Genomic DNA, 17,914 nt, shown 5'->3' with positions numbered 1-17,914 from the left:
CCTGGAGGCAAGGAGTACAACTGCAAAACCTGGCAGAATCCACAGATGAATCAGACTGAATCAGTAAACAATGACTAAAAGTGCAGTGCCTTAGGAACAAGCATATCACAGTGCTTCCTAAGCTAAACCATTTAAATACAAACCTGCTGCAAGTCTTGGACGTTAGCAAGAATCGCAGCCATGATCTGGAGTACAACCCTTTTGCACTGAGATTCCTACAGAAGGCTTTCCCAGGTCCTGGAAACTGGGTAGAGCATCTTTGTGTTCCCTGGAGTGCACAGACCATTATAGTACATGCCAGAAAGGGAAGGCTGGGGACAAGCTAATAGAGGTGCCATCTTTTCACTATTTGCCCTCATTTAGCTCTCAGCATCTCATTTAACTGGAACAAAAGGCTGCTATTAATGCTGATCCACAGGCTCAGGCACAAGCCAGGATCAGGAAATCTGCATTCCCAGCAGCTGGCCCAAGATTTGTGACAGAAGGTGAATTTTGCTTTCCATTCACTCACACATTGTATAAATCTTGGTTATTTACAAAAGAAACACAGCAGATTTCGTCCTTAGTGCCAGTTATTTAACTAGCATCACTGGAACTATTATACTTTATATCTCTTCATATGCAGCATACGAAGAATTACTTCAACAGGATTAAATGTCATATTTCATGGGGCTGGCTGCGTAAATATTTACAAAGCTAGAGAACAGCAAAGACATCTCAGAGTTATTGATTCATGTCAAATATTGAGAAGCTGGGTTAATCAAGGGATTTAAGAAATGCTTTAAACCTTTGAGTCAGCATTATCGAGATTTATTTGAACTACTCTTACCTTTCAACACCTAGAGTTTTACAAACCGTTTATAACAATAAAGATTTACAGGCCATTTTCCCATCTGCTTGTCTGAGAACATTTCAGTCACTACTGCAAACTGAGAGTAGGCTGGAGAAGTAATAACAGTTGTGGAAAGTGAATCATTCAATAAAAATAAAGTTCTCGCTTCAGTTTAAAAAAAAGAAGAAGAAAAAAATGTTCTAATTATTTTGATGTATTGAAGAAATAGTCAGCTGATAGGTGAGGACATATATTGTATAGAATGGGCCATGTCCTGTACTCCTCAGTCAGAAACAGACCCTATTGTTTTTTTGTGGTTAAATGAAAAAGATATACTTGAGGCACTGAGAACTGCCTGCCTTGTTCAAGAAAAGACTAGCACCTCCTGTTCTGTATTCTGTATATAGTATATGTGAAACACATATGTCTGTATCTACGTGTTTGTGTCTGTTGCTATGTTCACGCACCTGCAAATTGGCTGAGATTTAAAAAATGTAGTGACAGCATTAGTAGAGCTTTGTTTTGAGAAACAGCTGACTAGGCCAGTCTTGGGAAGTCAAGCACCTTTTAGGACTCCCCAAAACAAATCATCTTATAAAATAAAGCCAAATCACTATCCCTTTCTGAAACTCTTTCTCTGAAACTCTATAATACATGGTAGGAGTTAAATAATTCAGATCTGTGTGCGCCCATTTACCCTTTTAGAAATGTAGATTTAGAGCCTTCAGGATGACTGCACTCAGCTCATAGTAACACGTATTTAGCAGCTTCCATAAGCATGCTTTGGTTATGTGTTGACATGAATCTTCCAACTGCCTAAGTTCAATTTTCCTTGTCATCAGCTGCTTGTTTTGCTGCATCACGTCTAGATCAGCACAAAGAAGACAAGAGGCAAATCTATATCCTTCCTGTTACTACACATGGTAACAAAGTGGCACATTAGCCAAGCTGTATGCCTAGTTTCAGTTACTTAAAGTAGATTTTGCCGTGATTTAGCCCCATGGTTTCTTGAGGAACAATTATTTCTGTTTAGGAGAACGTCTTATCAAAGACCAATCCTGACACTTTTACTACAGCCTTGACTAAAGTATTTCTAGAAACTCACATTATTTCCGATCAATATATGAGCTCCTAGAGAAGCACGGTGCCTGAACCAGTCCAGCTGTATGCTGGATTCAAGCAGGTGCTGAGCGTAAGACAAACAGCTCAACAGTTGTCTGCAGTGCTTACTGCCCTTCTTGTCAGGAAGGAGCAATCTTCTCTTTATCTACAGGAAAGACAGTTTGGCAACCCCCCTAGTCCTTTAGCATGCAGCAGAACACTGCTTCCACCACCTTGCCTTGCTTGTGTGCACCATCCCAGTTGTCATGTGTACTCAGTTCCATCTCTCATAAATTTTCAGCAAAACCAAACAGATTCAGGTGGGAGTTTCTCCTAGTTAACAGAGTGAGTAAAGACCAATGATGATGTCTAACATATCATATGTTACTTCCATCTTTTTTCCAGAGCAACTTCCATTTATCTCACAGTTGGATATACATTTGTGCAAAACTGATGTTTCTACACCAGCACTCTTTCTGAAGGATCCTAAAGGGATTTGCAAAACAAATAGAACCTTCATTCACAATCAAATGCAGCCCAGTATGAATGGATGGAGAACAAAATGCAACCCAGTAGGCGTGTAGCACATGTTTCTCAGCTCACAGCAAAGTCATGCAACAGTTGAAGAACATGGATGAAAATGGAGTACATACTCAAGCAAAACTTAGGTAATTAAGAAAAAAATCTAGCTAGATAAAAGTACAGGAACTAGCATTCAATCATTAACTTCTGCTGCTCTGGCCACTCTTCTTAAAAGCAGCATGAGTCCTTTGAATCAGGCTTTGGGCTACACAGCTCTTCGGATATGACTCTCAGTCAACATCAAGCACCAATCATTTTCTCCTCCATTCTCATTCTTTCTATGGAAGGCTTTCATCCAACTATTGACAGTTCAAAGGGGTAAATCTAACCTTTCAGAAAAGTAATATCTATGCAATTACAGCTTGCTTTGTTTTTAAATGAGTTTCAAGGACAAAGTGAGTACACTGCTTGCTGAAGTGCATCACAGCTTTCCATTCAAAGACCTCAAAACAAATGATTTACAAGGATCAATATTAATAGACAGAGCAATTCACAGCATGATGTAATCTAAAACTGATAAAGAACTGCATTGAAATACTGTTGAGTTGTCATGAGTTTAATACAAGAGAGCACAGACTGAATTATAGCATTCAAGCATTGCAAAACTGTTGTTCCAGCCCTGGCTTCCTTTTGTTTATATTATTATAACTCTTACAAATAAATCTCTCCCTTTCAGTTTCTTCCAGCTTTAAAACATTTTGAATATGCTTTCCAGTTGTATTCATGGTTGCACACCAAGTCACAGGTTCTTTCAACATCTCTTTTCCCTCTTTATGTTGTTGCATTTGTTAGAGTCGGTCAATAAGTTTTTCATAATAACTCTTTTCTTTGAATATAAACTGTCTGATGATCCCAGACTAAGTAGGCTTTACTGTCAAGAGTGAGTGCTTCATTAGCTGTCAACCATTGGTGGTACCTTCACTAGGAACCTCAGCGAATGAAGGGGCTGAAGAGGTGTGCAGAATGAGATACTCTTGTTGTACTAGTAAAGCACCAAAGCACAAAGCACACAGCAAAGCTTGCCTATGTGCTTTCTGTGCCTATACAACACTCTGTGATTTTGATCTGTCAACCCAGCACCTTCCATGAATGGTAAAATGTCTTCATTAAAAAAAAAAAAAAAAAGTTAAAATTTCACTCCAAAGTCATGAGCTACTAAGTTTAGGAATATTAGAGAATATATGCTCAGTCATGTCCCACATTGAGAAGAAAGCTCCTTTGGAGTTAGATTAGAAATCACTGCAGTTCTCAGCTAAAGTAGTAAGTAAAGAGTAGGGGGATTAACAAATGAATAGCATGAGAACCCACAAGCTAATTTTTTCTTTGTAGACAGAATTTAGACTTCTGTCTGAAAGACAACCTACCTTTCATCGTATATGATTACCCTGGGGATGCTGAAGCATAGGGCAACAAAGGTGATCCAGGACACCAGATACAGAGGTAAAAGAAGGACTTACTCTTCCTGTGTCATCAGAACACAGGAGACAGTGGGGTGACCTAACCCAAGCGATAAAATTAGTAAGAGGACTGACTCTTTTTTGTTGTTGTTACACAGTAGTTTGAAAACTAAAATAGACTATGGCTTAAAGCTATTCTTCTACTGTCACCATTAAAAATGTTGATTTAGAAGAACAGCTAAGGTTATAAGTAGACCCAATGACTTTAACAGGACTGTTCAAAGAACATATATACTCTCCTGGGTAGCAGCAGTCCAACTGTGGCCTCTCAGAAGGCTCTCACAAGGGAGGCCTTTAGAAAGGCCTTTCTAAACTCTACAGCTTATTTTGCCCACTTGTGCCAGGTTTTGGTCAGCCCCAGCTCAGGGCAGATGATCATCAAAATCTCTCTCCAGTTGTGAGAACCAGCTCAGGAAACAAAATGTCATTCCAAGGATAAGGTATTTTAATGCATTTTAAGAATTTCTGATAACATTATCTGCTGCTGCTGCTGCTGTATCAGAATCCTTTTTCGAACAGACTGTGAACTATTTGAACAACCTACCAACTCCATACCTCCCATAGAGGTCTTCCAGCACTATTAATGTTGGTTTAGTTCTTTTTGGAAAGTAAAACTTCGTAAGGTTAATTACTAATTTAGCTTAAAATCACAAGAGATATCACAGAAAAAGTAGATAATTCCTGGACGTACACATGCACCTTCACATTGAGCCCTCCCTGCCTAACTTCTCTGCCCAGTGCAGAGAGGGCACCCAGGAGGGAAGTATAGAGAGGACTGCTCTCAGTTCATTGACAAGGGACTCATTCACTCACGTCATTCATTCTTTAACTCCACTGAAGTCAATGGCATTATATGAGTGACCAAACGCAGGATCCTGCTTCTGCAAATTACTGTGTCGTCTCTAAGGGAAGTCTAAAGGCATAGAGGAGACACAGCTAGTTTGAAACCAAAAAGACTGAATATGGGTATGTCTAACCGTGGCAAATTCATTCGTACCTTCATCTCACCTACACAGCGGATTATATAATCTTCTTATAGCCCTGGAAATCTTTGCAGAGTGAGTGGAGATCATCCAGCATCTCAGCACCTGAAGATGGAGGCTTCTAGTTTGAGATATCAAGTCTGCATATGCAGTTATTCTGCAGCCAAAAAGGATCTTTAAGATTTCAAATATGAATAAAAAATAGTTACAATATTGTTATTTTTTCAGTAGGACTAGTGGGGCAGAAGTGCCACTGTACAGTTTGGGATTAACCAAACTTCTGTGGAAATTTTTTGTCTGCAAGTTAGATATTTGAAAATGATTTGGTTTGGTTTGTCTATCACAGTCCAAACATTTGCAATTATGGAAAATTATTTTTTAAAATTAAACCAGAATTTTATATCACTATATGGCAGGCTTAAAGCAAAACTCTGCTAATACACAGCACCTGCTGGACTGACTTAAAATGTTCATTTTGTGTAAATCAGCAACTACCTATCTGCTGGTGTCAACTATCACTGATTGAACAAATGCAAATCATGCTGCAATTTACAGGGCAAAGCAAAGTCTTTTGCTCTTAATATACATTTATTTTGTGCCATGATCCTTGTTTAATAAAGATACTATTTTTGAATACTTTCCCTTTCAAACTTCAATATAAGCTTCAAAAGAGATGTTATCTTTCATTTTCCACATCAAAATAATGTATAAACGTCATTTTTCAATTTATATTTCTAAGAGAGCTTCCCATTTCAGCAGTTATCTCGTTCCAGATCTCACAGCTTCCCCCTGCTCTGATTTGGAGCCCTCTCACACACCTTTTGAAATATCCAACTCTTCCGTGTCTACCAACGCTACTTTATCAATTAGCCTTAGTATCTTCAAAGAAACCTTGCAGGTCACTCAGGCATGGCCTCCCCACCTAAGTCCATGAAAACTATCTTTAAATAAGCTTTCTGTTTTTTAACGTATACTTTCAGATGACTTCTAAGGTCCTGTACCACTCTCCTACAGATGCCAAGACAAGAAGTGAAACTGAAGTGACAGAAGCTGCAAGGTATCCCTTTCATCCCCACACCTAAGTCACCTTAGATCACAACACTGAAATTCCCAAAGAGGAATCACTGATGTGGGGCAAGGTAATATGGAAGGCAGGAGCTAATGAGCTGGGAATGAGCCTCGACAGCTATGGATGTGACCACTAGAGCCCACTGGCCTGGGGTTCACAGGTCTTTAAACCTTATTCCTGGTTCATCTACCTTCTTCAGCCTCCGTGAGTCTCAGAAACCACCCTACGGTGCTTTCCCATGGATCCCCAGGTCTATTATTATCAAAAGTAGTGACTTACTATGATTACAAAATAATTGTCACCTGTATTATTTCTGTCAATGAGTCATCATCCTCCTCTTCTTTCTTAATATCAGGCTTCGGCTCACAGACCTGCCATCTTCCCTCTCTGTGCCCTCTGTCTGGCAATTCTTAAGGACTTCAGATGGCATTTCTGTGCTTGTGATTCTCTGATTTCTCCCTCTGCCATCAGCCTTTCTCCCTCTATTCAACCCCAATGCTCAGGTTGCTGTCTGGCATCTCTTCCTGGAGATATTTTAATCTAGCTGAAGTACCAGGTTGCCTTGGTTAGCCTCACTTTCCATCTTCTCTTTCACTGCTGATAGCAGCAACATACTCCCCATTCCCACTATCTCCCCTCCCTATTCCCACAAGTCACACTCAAATAGCACCCAGCTTCTGGGCCTTCCAACCTCACCAGCTTGAAGACCGAAAAATCATTTTCACAGACAAATCTGCTGTTTAGGCCTCTTTGGTATATCCTACCACACTATTGCAAAGTTCTTTTCTCTGCATCCCAAACATATGCAATGCTCCTTTGCAATCCAAGAAAGCTATGGGTGGCCAAGCACCTCCTCTCACAAACCTGACCACGTCACTCTCTCCTCAGCAGCCCTCCACTTGTTCTTCACCTGCTGTTTCAGCACATCTAAACCTCTGTCCTCCTTCAAGGCTCAACCTAACTGCATTCCCCCAGTCTACTCTCTTCCATTGAGCATCGTGTTGTACCCGTTACTGCTGCACTCCATCAGCGTTCCTCAACCATACACCCTTCAATTATATGTTTCTCCACCTCGTCCTCTCATCATGACATGACCTCCCGTGATTCAGCTCAGCTTACCAGGCTCTTATAAACCCTTCTCCTACGATACTGGCAGCAAATAAAACAAAATAAAGAACATATCTACATACCTGTTACTTCTCTTCCATACAACCGTCTCCCTGCTGTTCTTCAAGCTCTTCGCAGGGCAGGAAATGCCTTTTTGTAGATGTGAAACTTCCCTTGGCATTCTTTGTGAATTAATGAGAATAAAAAAGAAGAAACAATACGAACCCAAATCGCAGCCTCCTACCAACCCAGGTGTTAGGAAAGAAACAAGCGAATAGTAGGAAAAACAGAAGAAAAGATGGAGAAATACAGCAGGTATGTGGGACCATGTAGAAGTGCGACGCAGTAGGAAATGTAAACCCCGGGCATCGCTGCTTGTGATGTGAGAAATTTATGCCTGGGCAGATCTTGAATTTTGCCCTTCAGCGAGTCCAGTCCATGAAGGGCGAGAACAGCCACGACTGACTCCAATAGCGCTAGAGAGGGTCACTGGGACCGAGTGCGGGGCAGCACCGGAAAACCCAACGCTTCCCGACGGGGCTCCTCACCGCGACCATCGCGCCGCCGAGAGAGGCCGGTTACATGGGACGTGAGCGGAGGGTGAGGGCGCTCTTCCACCAGCCGGGGCTACCGGAGCAGGGAGCCCTGCCCCGGCACCGGTAAGGAAGTACGCCACGTGGCAGCCGAGGGACGGAGGGGGGTCGGGGCAGCGGCGGGAGCCGGGCACGGCGCCCACGGGGCGCGGCCGGCGCTAGGACCCGGCGAGCGGCGGCGGGGCGGGAGCAGCGCGCCTGCGCGGCGCTGTCCGGCGAGCGGGCGGGCTGCACCGAGCCGCCCGGCAGCGGCGGCGGCGGCAGCGGCAGGAGCAGCGGCAGCGCCGGCGCCGGGAGTCCCCGCCGCCCGCACCGGCAGCGCGCTCGGCCGGGGCGGCCGCAGGGGCGGAGGCAGCGCGGCGGGAGGGCGGCGCGTGGCGCTGTCCGTTCAGCACCGGCGGGCGCCTCCCGCCCCGCACCGCCGGGAAGGGCGCGGGCACAGCTCCGCCGTGCTCCCGCGGGGGCTGCAGCCGGCACCGGCGCCCACCTCCGCCTCCTGCCCGGCGTCCCGCAGCTCCGCGCCCGGAGCACCTGTGGGCAGCGCCGGTGCCGCGATTTTTCTCTCTTTTTTTTTTTTTTTTTCCCCCCCATCCTTTTTTTTTTTTTTTTTTTTTTTTTTTTTTTGTGTGCTTTTGGCCACGTCCAACCAGGGAAGGGCCCTCCCCCTCCGGCACGTCCCTGCGCCCCGGCACCGCAGCGCCCGGGCTCCCGGAGCATGGCCCCCCCTGCCCCTGCCCCTCCGCCGCGGCTGCAGCTACCGCGGCCCCCGAGCGCCTGACTTCAGACGAAGGCGTTGCAGCGCCGGGAGCCACCGGCACCGGCTTCCCCTCGGAGCGGCCCCCGGGGAGCGGAGCTGGCCGGGGCCCTTCGCCCCCGCGGGCCTGGATCGGGGCTCGGGTTAGGCACCGAATGCCGCCGAGCAGCCATCCCCTAACGGGCTTGCTGCCTGCCGTGCTTGCTTGGATGAGTCTGCGACATGCCTAATAAGAGACGAGATGGGCCAGGGCGACGAGAGCGACCGCATTGTGATCAACGTGGGAGGGACTAGGCACCAGACTTACCGCAGCACCCTACGCACCCTGCCCGGCACTCGGCTGGCCTGGATCGCCGAACCCGATGCCCACAGCCACTTCGACTATGACCCCCGCACGGATGAGTTTTTCTTTGACCGGCATCCGGGCGTCTTTGCCCACATCCTGAATTACTACCGCACTGGCAAGCTGCACTGCCCCGCGGACGTGTGCGGGCCCCTGTATGAGGAGGAGCTGGCCTTCTGGGGCATCGATGAGACCGATGTGGAGCCCTGCTGTTGGATGACCTACCGGCAGCACCGTGACGCCGAAGAGGCTCTGGACAGCTTTGGTGGGGCGCCCCTGGATAGCAGTGCCGAGGACGGAGACATAGATGGCACCGGAGACTCGGGTGATGGTGAAGAGGAGCTGGAGATGACAAAACGCTTAGCACTTAGTGACTCCCCAGATGGCAGGTCTGGGGGCTTCTGGAGACGGTGGCAGCCCCGCATCTGGGCACTCTTTGAGGATCCCTACTCCTCCAGATATGCAAGGGTAAGCTATGCAATCAGCACCCTCATCAAAACACTGAACCTCCCTTCAGTCCCGCTTCCTCTCAGCATCATCAGGGTTATCTCCACTGTCAGATCAGAGCAGCCATCCATGTGTGTGGCCATTCAAAAATCACAAACGGGCTATGGGGACACAAGCCACCCTCTCAAGCAGGCCCCATACATGGGACACAAGTGAACACCAAGGCATGAGCTCATGTACTCATTTTTGGGCTTCCAGAGACCCTTATTTTCTAACAGGCTCCTAAAAACCCCCAGCCTGGGCCAGGGTCCCATGCACAAGCCAGGGAGTTCTCCATTATACCAGGTAATTTCCCTCCATGCACAGTCAGTCATCCCCCAGTAAAAAGAGACACCTTGTCCAGCCCTCTTATGAGCTAACAGCTCTCTCCCCTTTATGAGATGGAGAAAGGATCACGGGAGCAGGCAGCCCGTATGGGACCAGGGGATTTGGAGAGTTTCTCAGCCTGGACTGGAAAGGGAGCCTTGTTCCTTTCGCTTTTCTCATACATACCATGTTAAATATTTATGATCATGCTTCTCTGAGAATGGGTAATTCAGTTGCTCACTTACCTCCTCTGTCTTTTCCCTTGTGGGAGATGCGAAGTATTAATCAGAGTAGAGGGTTCATTCATGTAGAAGGGGCACTGTGTTTGACAGGTTTCTTGCCTGGCTACTGAAGGACAACTCCTCCCCTCTTGGTGCCTGCAGTTGTTTTGGAAACGGAATGCACACCGGTACAGTTCACAGCATAGCTGTGGATAAAGATGGTCTTAAACAGTCATCCGACTCCTCTAAGTAGATACCTTTCATATTATTACATAGGAGGATAATTACAATAATTAGGGCCTGATTCTGCTCCTGAAGTCAGAAGTAAAGAAAATAGTTACTTCAGGAACAGCAGCAGGATTAACTCCCAAGATACCCATATTGATAAGCAGGAAAATGGATGAAGGATAGTGCCTTCACAAAGAAATTGGCTTGGATAGGTTTTACTCCTCTCTTAAACGTACCTTTGTTACAGCATAATTGCTGCCAGCCCTCAGTAGGGATGAGTGGTGCTTTGCTGGGGGAGGATGATCAGTGATCCTGAGGAGAATCAAAGTAGTAAGATCAGATTAGGGAGCAAATTGGATGGATGGAGGAAACAGAAGTGGAAATGCAGGGAGCAAGGACAGGGGAGCTGGTTGTCTATGAATGGGTGGTAGAACAGCAGCTGCTGGAGACTTTTGGTCCGAGCAGAGGTCTCCAGCAGGGAGCTGCCAGGTCTGTAGACTGAATGAATGGGGAAAACTGGAGCAAAGCCTGGAGTTATATCTTGGTGCATTTCTAAAGATTCTTGTTTGCATACCCTTTGGAGAGTTCCTCCCTAAACAAAGAAGTTAATATTTTAAATGCATTCCTTTAAACAGCATGGAGGATAAAGGAATAATAAAATATTTACCATGAGATGAAAGGATGATGCTGTTGAATTGCAGCTTTCAAATCCCTGTTTTCTGCCAAGGGAACATGGAAACAGAGAGAGAAGGCTGGGGGGTATCCTTCAAAAGGCTTAGTTAGCTTCCCTTAATCAAGCCCAATGTTAGCAGGCATTGATTTGAATAGCAGATCTCTCTGGTGCCCAGGAATCTGTTGGTAAAACACATTTCAAGTCAAAGCAGTGTGTTTGTCCAAGATTTTGTGGAATAGTCCAAAGGCCAAATGGATAATGCTGTCCTAATGAAAAGGATACAAATGGAGACTAAAACACCCTTTGCTTGGAAGCATTATGATGTTTTAGATTGGAGGACAAAATCTGTAACAAATAGTAAGAGTCTTTGTGATGTACCAGCTGGAATTCTAGGAGCATATAAATTCCATTTTCTAATTCTCTGTGGATATTTTAATTTAGAAATAGGCATTTTATAAAGTGATTCGGGTTTGTGGTTTTTGTTTGGTTTTGGGTTTTTTTTTTCAGTGGATGTTATACCGTTTATTCACAATTACATGTCCATACCTGGTAGAATTCAACCCCTGGTTTACCTTTAACTGGTTCTTTCCTTAAAGGATTGTTAAACTAGAGAAATATGAATTCTGGGCAAAGTTGAAGTGTATACTGAATATTTCATGGGTTAAATATGATTCTTTAACTTGTATCTATGGAGACATAGGCCATATGCATTAATATTTTGCACAAAGGAAGATGGCTTTCATCATCAACACATGCACGCACTGTCCATTAAGAAGACATTATAAGACACTTAACATTTTCTAATAAAAGCCATATGTTATGGTTATGGATGTAAAAAGAGATGGGAGTTTGATTTATACTCCTGTAACCTAACACAGACATTGCAAAAAGACCTTAAACTCACAACAGCTAATTTACAGTAAAATAATTAATAGCATCATTAACAAGTGAATGGTATATTAAAGCAATCATTAGTAAATTAGAGTCAGGCAACAAATCCACTGTTACATCACTTTTAATTGTGCTACTTTCAATTACAAACTGTATTTCAGTCATGCAGAAATTTAAATTCACATTGCCATTTTGTCAAAAAAAATACATCACAAAAATTTGTCGTCCTAATTGGATCTGAGACTTGTACTAGTGGTGGTTATTGTAGACATGTTTGGTGTTTACATATGGCACCAAAACATATGTCAAAATAACATCTTAATATAAGCATCAGTTTACATAACCGTTACACTGTTATACTCAGGCAAGTAAAAGCAGTACCATATATGAATATTAAGATTAAACGAAAACCTGCATATCTGAATAAAGCAAGTTTTCTCTGGACTATATCTGCTACACTAATTCAGTGAATGTTTAGGAACTGTCTACAGAAAGCTCAGCATTTACTCAAATCTAGCCATTCCTGGAGCCTTTTCATGGACACTGCTTACAAATACAAGTAGGTTTGACTGTTATTGCTTCACCAGCACCTAACTCATACTAAATTACATCTGATCTCATTGTAGATGGCCAGGGGAGACTGGAAGAGCATTTGTGTGTGTCAGGGAAAATCAGCTAACTCTGCAAATTTTGTCTGTTTCTAAACTTACTTTGACAAAGCATAAGCTCCTGGTCACTAATTGTTTGTCTTTAGGTGCAACATAGTCAACAGTTTCTTGTTAAAATAATAGTGGCTGAGTTTAACTAAATTCTAGTTTTCTAAGCACTAATTTTGTAAATAAGGTAGTTCTTTCTAAAAGATGAAATACCTTAAAAAATAGCATCATCTTCCAAATCTGTAATAATAAAAGGTAGCTTGTTTCAAATCGCAGATTGCCTTAGACACCTACCTTAATAAGATAAATGGGTGTCGCACTTCTCTGTAATTTAAAGAATCCACATTTGGATAACAGGCAAAGTCTGGTACCTGGAGGCCGGAACAGAGTAACAGATAAGGTGGTGGAAATGATCAGATTTACAGAGATACTGGGTGCATATGTAGATAGACAGGCATCCAGGTGGATTTTCAAAAGCATCTGATCAGGCACCTAAATATCACTGCATGTCAATGGATATTGTGCACCTAAATTGGTGAGACATTTCTTTAGAGCTTATTAGAACTGTCTTTTTTGCATCGTCAGGCAACTTTGTAAATTTATTTTTCATAAGTAGATGCAAAGGGGAAAATAGAATCACTCAGAAAGCTACACAGATACACTAAAGCAGCATATCTGAGAGTTAAGTTGTAATAGAGTTCCTGCCTTCTGCACTCATTAGACTTCAAAGGCCCCTCAGTACACAAATGTGTGAAAATTATTGTCTTAGCACCCTCTCATCTTCACATTTATGTCTGGTCATGCTGTTCTTACATGAGCGAAGCTCCCACTGACTTCCTGGGGAGTTTGGCCTGCAGGTATCTAACATCTTTGCCCCCTTCCTTCTCCTTCTCCCCAGCAGGATAAGGTTGTGTTTCCCACTGTCGTTGGGTTAGTCAGCGTTTGGGAACCAGAAGCTTTCAGCTGAGATTCTGCGCTAGTGCTCACATTCCAATTGGACTGTTAAGCTTCCTTAATGAACTCTCAGGAAAGCTTTTGTAGTCCTTCCACATAAACATTTTTACTGTTTTTAAATAAAAGCTGGTTGGGATCCTATGGAAAATCCTTAACAGCTTGACTTGCCATTCTGGCACATGCTATACAGCTGTGATCTGGAAAAGGAAAGGCTTATGGCAAAACTCTCACTCACCCTTCCCTCATCTTCTCCCTCATGTTATCCTGCAGAGGGATCCGCTTTCCTCAGTGGGTGATTTTTGAAGGACGAGTTTCTGACTCTGAGAAGGAGACAGGAAAAAGGATAGTGGGGAAGGGATGAGAAAAAGGTATTCCCCAAGGATTTCTTCCAGCTTTCTTTGATACATTCAAGAGCATTTCAGCCTTGCTGTGTTCACTTAAACTGATTTTTCTCTGTATAAACTACATCCCATAGGTATGAGAAGGCTTGTGGGATCCTAGTTGCTGAATAACTGTACTGTCTCAAGGGTTAGAGGCTGGGGTGGTTTCTGCTCATCCTTTACCCTGGCCCAGTACAGCTAAGCTCAGGAACTGGGGAAATGGGAGCAGGAATAGATACTCATCACACTTCACAAGGGGAGCTTATTCTGCAGCTGTCTGATGAGGGACACAGATCGCACAGGAGTGCTCCATGGACAGTGCTCTGGGCACTCCTGCTGAGTGTCAACAACAGGGAGAGGAAGGAGCAGAGCCCCGCATGCCTTCCCCACAGACATCTCTCTTCCCGGGGAAGGATTTCATCAAAGGGGCCCTGATGGAGCTGCTTTCCCACCTTGGACCTTTCTGCAGTCTCCCCTGCAGAGGCATATCTAATCCTGCACTGAAGCTGGCTGCAGTAATTCTCACCATATACTTTGACAATTAACGAGACAGCCTAATTTTAACTGCACGCTGCATTACAGCTCTGGAAAAATGAGAATCTTTCCACATTAAATGAAGTTTCCCCTGCACTTGTAGTATAATGGCATTACAGATAGACCTCTATTAACTGCCATTCTGTCATTCATTATTAATATAGTTCCTAAAATCCCATTTTATTCCTATTTTCTCCCATCAAGGAACATATTACTGCAAATCCTTATATAACCCATTAGTAAGCATGGTATAGTCTTCTCTGCACCCTGTCCAAAGAAACCTTTGCAATGCCAGCTAGAAAGCGTTCCCCGCTCACAAGAAGTCCCACATTCAGTCCCTGTCGGATTAGCCAAGGTGGGAGCAGGCACACTCACAAATAACTCCTGGGAATTGTCCCTCCGACTTCAGAAGTAATAAATTTTCAAACCACTACGAAAAAAAAAAAAGATCATAGCAGGCATGTGGAATCATGACTTCATTGGTTTCAGTTGTTCAGAAACACATAGGAAGATATGATGTCTGCCCAGAACATCTTACAATCTCTTTGAAGTCACAACCTCACAGGGAGATGAGAGGGATGATATTATTCACCTGACAAATCTATGGCTGGCTAGTACAGACTTAGCAGTTTCAATTCAAGGAAGGTTTTTTTTTAATCCATTTGCCTATTTCCAATTTTATTTCTATTATTCTAAAACCTTAAAAAAAGAACAGCATCTGTTGCCATTTTATTTTTTTTTTATCTTACTTAATTTTAATGTTTCTAGGTTACAAAATTTACTTGATTTAGCCAAGGCTGTGATTGTATGGATCATACCATCATATGCATACACATATATATGCCTTCCTATCACTGCCACCTCCTACGATGCTGAGTGGGATTTCCATATGAGGAAGGACTTCAAAATTAAACTATCCCAAAATACTTCTGAAAATGTAACTGTGGTGCCACTGAAATCAATATGAATTTAGTGACTGGTTTCAGTATGATATTTGGTCCCTTCTCTCTTTAATCCATCCTTATGTGCCTTCAGTTATTTTCTTTGCCCTTCTCCTGACATTTGCTATTTTGGTTTTGGTTAGGAAAAAAAGACAACAAAATACTGGTATTCTCTATTGGTATATCATGAGACAAAGGATAAAAAGATCCGCAGATCAATTATAATATTTCTATTTTAGAACTGCTCACAAAAATGTGATATATTAGACTGTAGGTACAGTCTAGTATTCAATGGCATTCGTCTTTCTTATTTGTAAAAATACGTGACTGATCTGTGTATATTTATGGTAGTACTTTAGTAAAGTCTATACATATTGCCTTTCTTTTAACATAAGGAGAGATGTTAGCAAATCAGCAACAGAGGGCCCAGCCTTACTGAAATTCAGTGCCAAAATTACCACTGACTTCAAGGATAGAAATGAATTTTCCTGCAGTATGCTTCAGGATAGCAAATTAATTGCAGCATACTGCTTTTTTAATAGATACATTGCATATTTCCATTCCAAAGCACTGAAGCACAATAGGTCTTAGCAATTTATTAGGAATATATATATTTAAATATAAATTTTCATAATCGTTTAAAGACACGAGCATCTTTAGCACATTGCATCAAAACATAGAGCTCTGATACTGACAAAGCTCTTCATGATCTTACTGGCATTTTTTACTGCAAAGGACTACAGAATACATCCCTGTTCAAATGAATTAATGTTCAACCAAATTATATCCAAGCGCTCTATTTCATAATAAAAAGGGAAAGCAGGAGTATTCAGATTGAAAAATTGGGCCCTAATTGATAATCAAGTGCATAATTCTTTCTTATGCAAATACAGAAGGCAAAACTGAGTTTCCATTTTGTATAGGCTTGATTTTATGAAATTTCAGTGCATTCTTGGGGGATAAGACTAATAGAACAGCCATTTTGAGATTTTTGCAATTGTATTACAATTAGCTTCTCAGTTACTACATGCTGAATTTGATCTGGGGAAAGAACAGCATTAGAAGGCTGACTTGGCTTTCTGTACTGAATATTGCATTACATAAATATGTGATTCACTCCAAATGGTGCACAGGAGTGTTAGGATCAGATGAAATCAGAGAAATCTATGAATCTATGGAGAACCACCTCCTCCCCCTGGAATATAAACTGAATGCTGTCATTTCTAGAATAATTTTTACATCTCTCTCCTGCGCTCAGTAAGGACCCAGATTTTGCTGTCTTCACTCCTACTCTTGTAGTGATAGCTTACTCCAGGAATATCCCCGTTTCCTTCGGGCTGAGAACAAGATACTACCTAACATGGGTAAAGGTGAAAGGACCAGGCCCTAATTGATTTTCATTTCTTTCAGATACGATTTATAAGATATAACGGGGGCTCTAATAAATCATGCTATAAAAATTATGAATAAATCTCACTCCAAGGCTTTTTGCAGTGCTTGCTTATGATGTAAGACCCTTTAATGACAGTAAGTTAAAATTGCACTGTAATGGCCCTTTGCAAATGCAATAAATCTCTGATTTCAGTGCACTGCGGACAGCCAGCGATGTGTGCGCTGCACACGAGCTACCAACACCGGCACACGCTGCTGGCACACGCTTACGTAATTATGTTGATACTTGAGGAGCAGCAGTAGATCTTAGCACCGCTAGATTTACTTTGAGAAAACGTTTGGTCAAGACCACTGCGGCGTTGTGACTGCATGAAATGGTTTAAAATACCCTACTGTTTTTTTACTTGAAAAACCTGGGAAAGAGTGCCCCTTTTAAGAAGCAGTAAGATGGATGATTTGGTTTTAGCAAACAAAGGCAAAACCTATTCCCACCGAATCCTAAAATCTCCCAGAGACAAATATGAGTTAAAACAGGCATTTTGATCTGCACAACCAAACTGAATCCGTCATCTTCTGAATTTCCTGGGTCATCTACTCAGCATTCACAAAAGAATTAAAAATATGCACGGAAATACACCAACAGAATAATAGCTCCTTGTTTCAACTGCAGCAGAATCCCTATTCTTACCCACCTTTGTCCTCCAAAAAACACATTTCAAACATTACCTGCACTTCCCTATTCAAATACAGAAAGATCTTGTCAGTTCAGGTTGCTTATTGTTAGACATGCATCAGAAATTCGGCTGCAGATCTCACTTTGAAATTTCATTCCAGTAACCCTGTTCTATTTTTCAGTTTGGATTCTTGCAGTCTTCATTACACTGGATCAATTGGCAGGTATAGATAGTGGAGGCCAGTTTTGTAATTTACTCAGTTATTACTTAAATGAAAACCTTCCATCAGAATGCTTCTAATTTGGTAACAGACTTCAAAAAAAAAAAAAAAATAGGGAGAAACCCCTAAAAACGCTGAGCACCTACAACCTCCAGCAGAAGGGAAGTCATGTCTTATAGCAGAAAAGGACATGGGCAAGGAGTTAAGAGACCATCAGTAAAATCCTACCCCACCTTGCAGGCCACTGCCACAGTTACCACTGATTTTAGTGGGATACAGTCAGAGACCCATGCAGACCTGTTCCAGGCAAAATTTTTCAGGACAAGGACGATTGTGTAATCGCCACAACATTCAATACAAAAGGGCTTGTCTTCAGAGCAGCCTCTGATCTCTCCTCCAAAAACAAGACAACATGATGTCAGCCACATTGTGCTATTCCTGTTTCTTTTTTTAGCATGGATCTCCCCATTGCTTATAGTGTGGAGTTTTGCAAGAAACCTAGTGACAGTACGTCTT

General features: G+C 42.8%; 2 protein-coding genes across 7 annotated transcripts in view; one reads left to right on the top strand and one right to left on the bottom strand.

The window, feature by feature from the left end:
• Positions 1-7,709: 7,709 nt before the first annotated feature.
• LOC147528518 (uncharacterized) lies at positions 7,710-8,702 on the bottom strand. The gene is given in 5 exon segments (XM_086612862.1): positions 7,710-8,177; positions 8,180-8,220; positions 8,252-8,324; positions 8,327-8,616; positions 8,660-8,702. Coding segments are annotated over 5 exon segments (915 nt in total).
• A 2-nt stretch (positions 8,703-8,704) lies between these two features.
• Positions 8,705-17,914, top strand: part of KCNC1 (potassium voltage-gated channel subfamily C member 1) — a 128,797-nt gene continuing 119,587 nt past the window's right edge. For 4 of the 6 annotated variants that reach the window (XM_009986764.2, XM_086613149.1, XM_086613151.1 and 1 more), the window contains exon 1: positions 8,720-9,289. In XM_009986764.2, coding sequence (XP_009985066.2) covers positions 8,720-9,289 — 570 coding nt within the window. Of the gene's footprint in view, positions 9,290-17,914 lie in introns of all 6 variants that reach the window. The other 2 variants (XM_086613152.1, XM_086613153.1) reach the window with 1 other exon arrangement.

Source organism: Tauraco erythrolophus, chromosome 6, assembly GCF_009769465.1.
Source record: "Tauraco erythrolophus isolate bTauEry1 chromosome 6, bTauEry1.pri, whole genome shotgun sequence".
NCBI classification, from domain to species: Eukaryota; Metazoa; Chordata; class Aves; order Musophagiformes; family Musophagidae; genus Tauraco; species Tauraco erythrolophus.
This window is presented reverse-complemented; position numbering and strand designations above follow the sequence as displayed.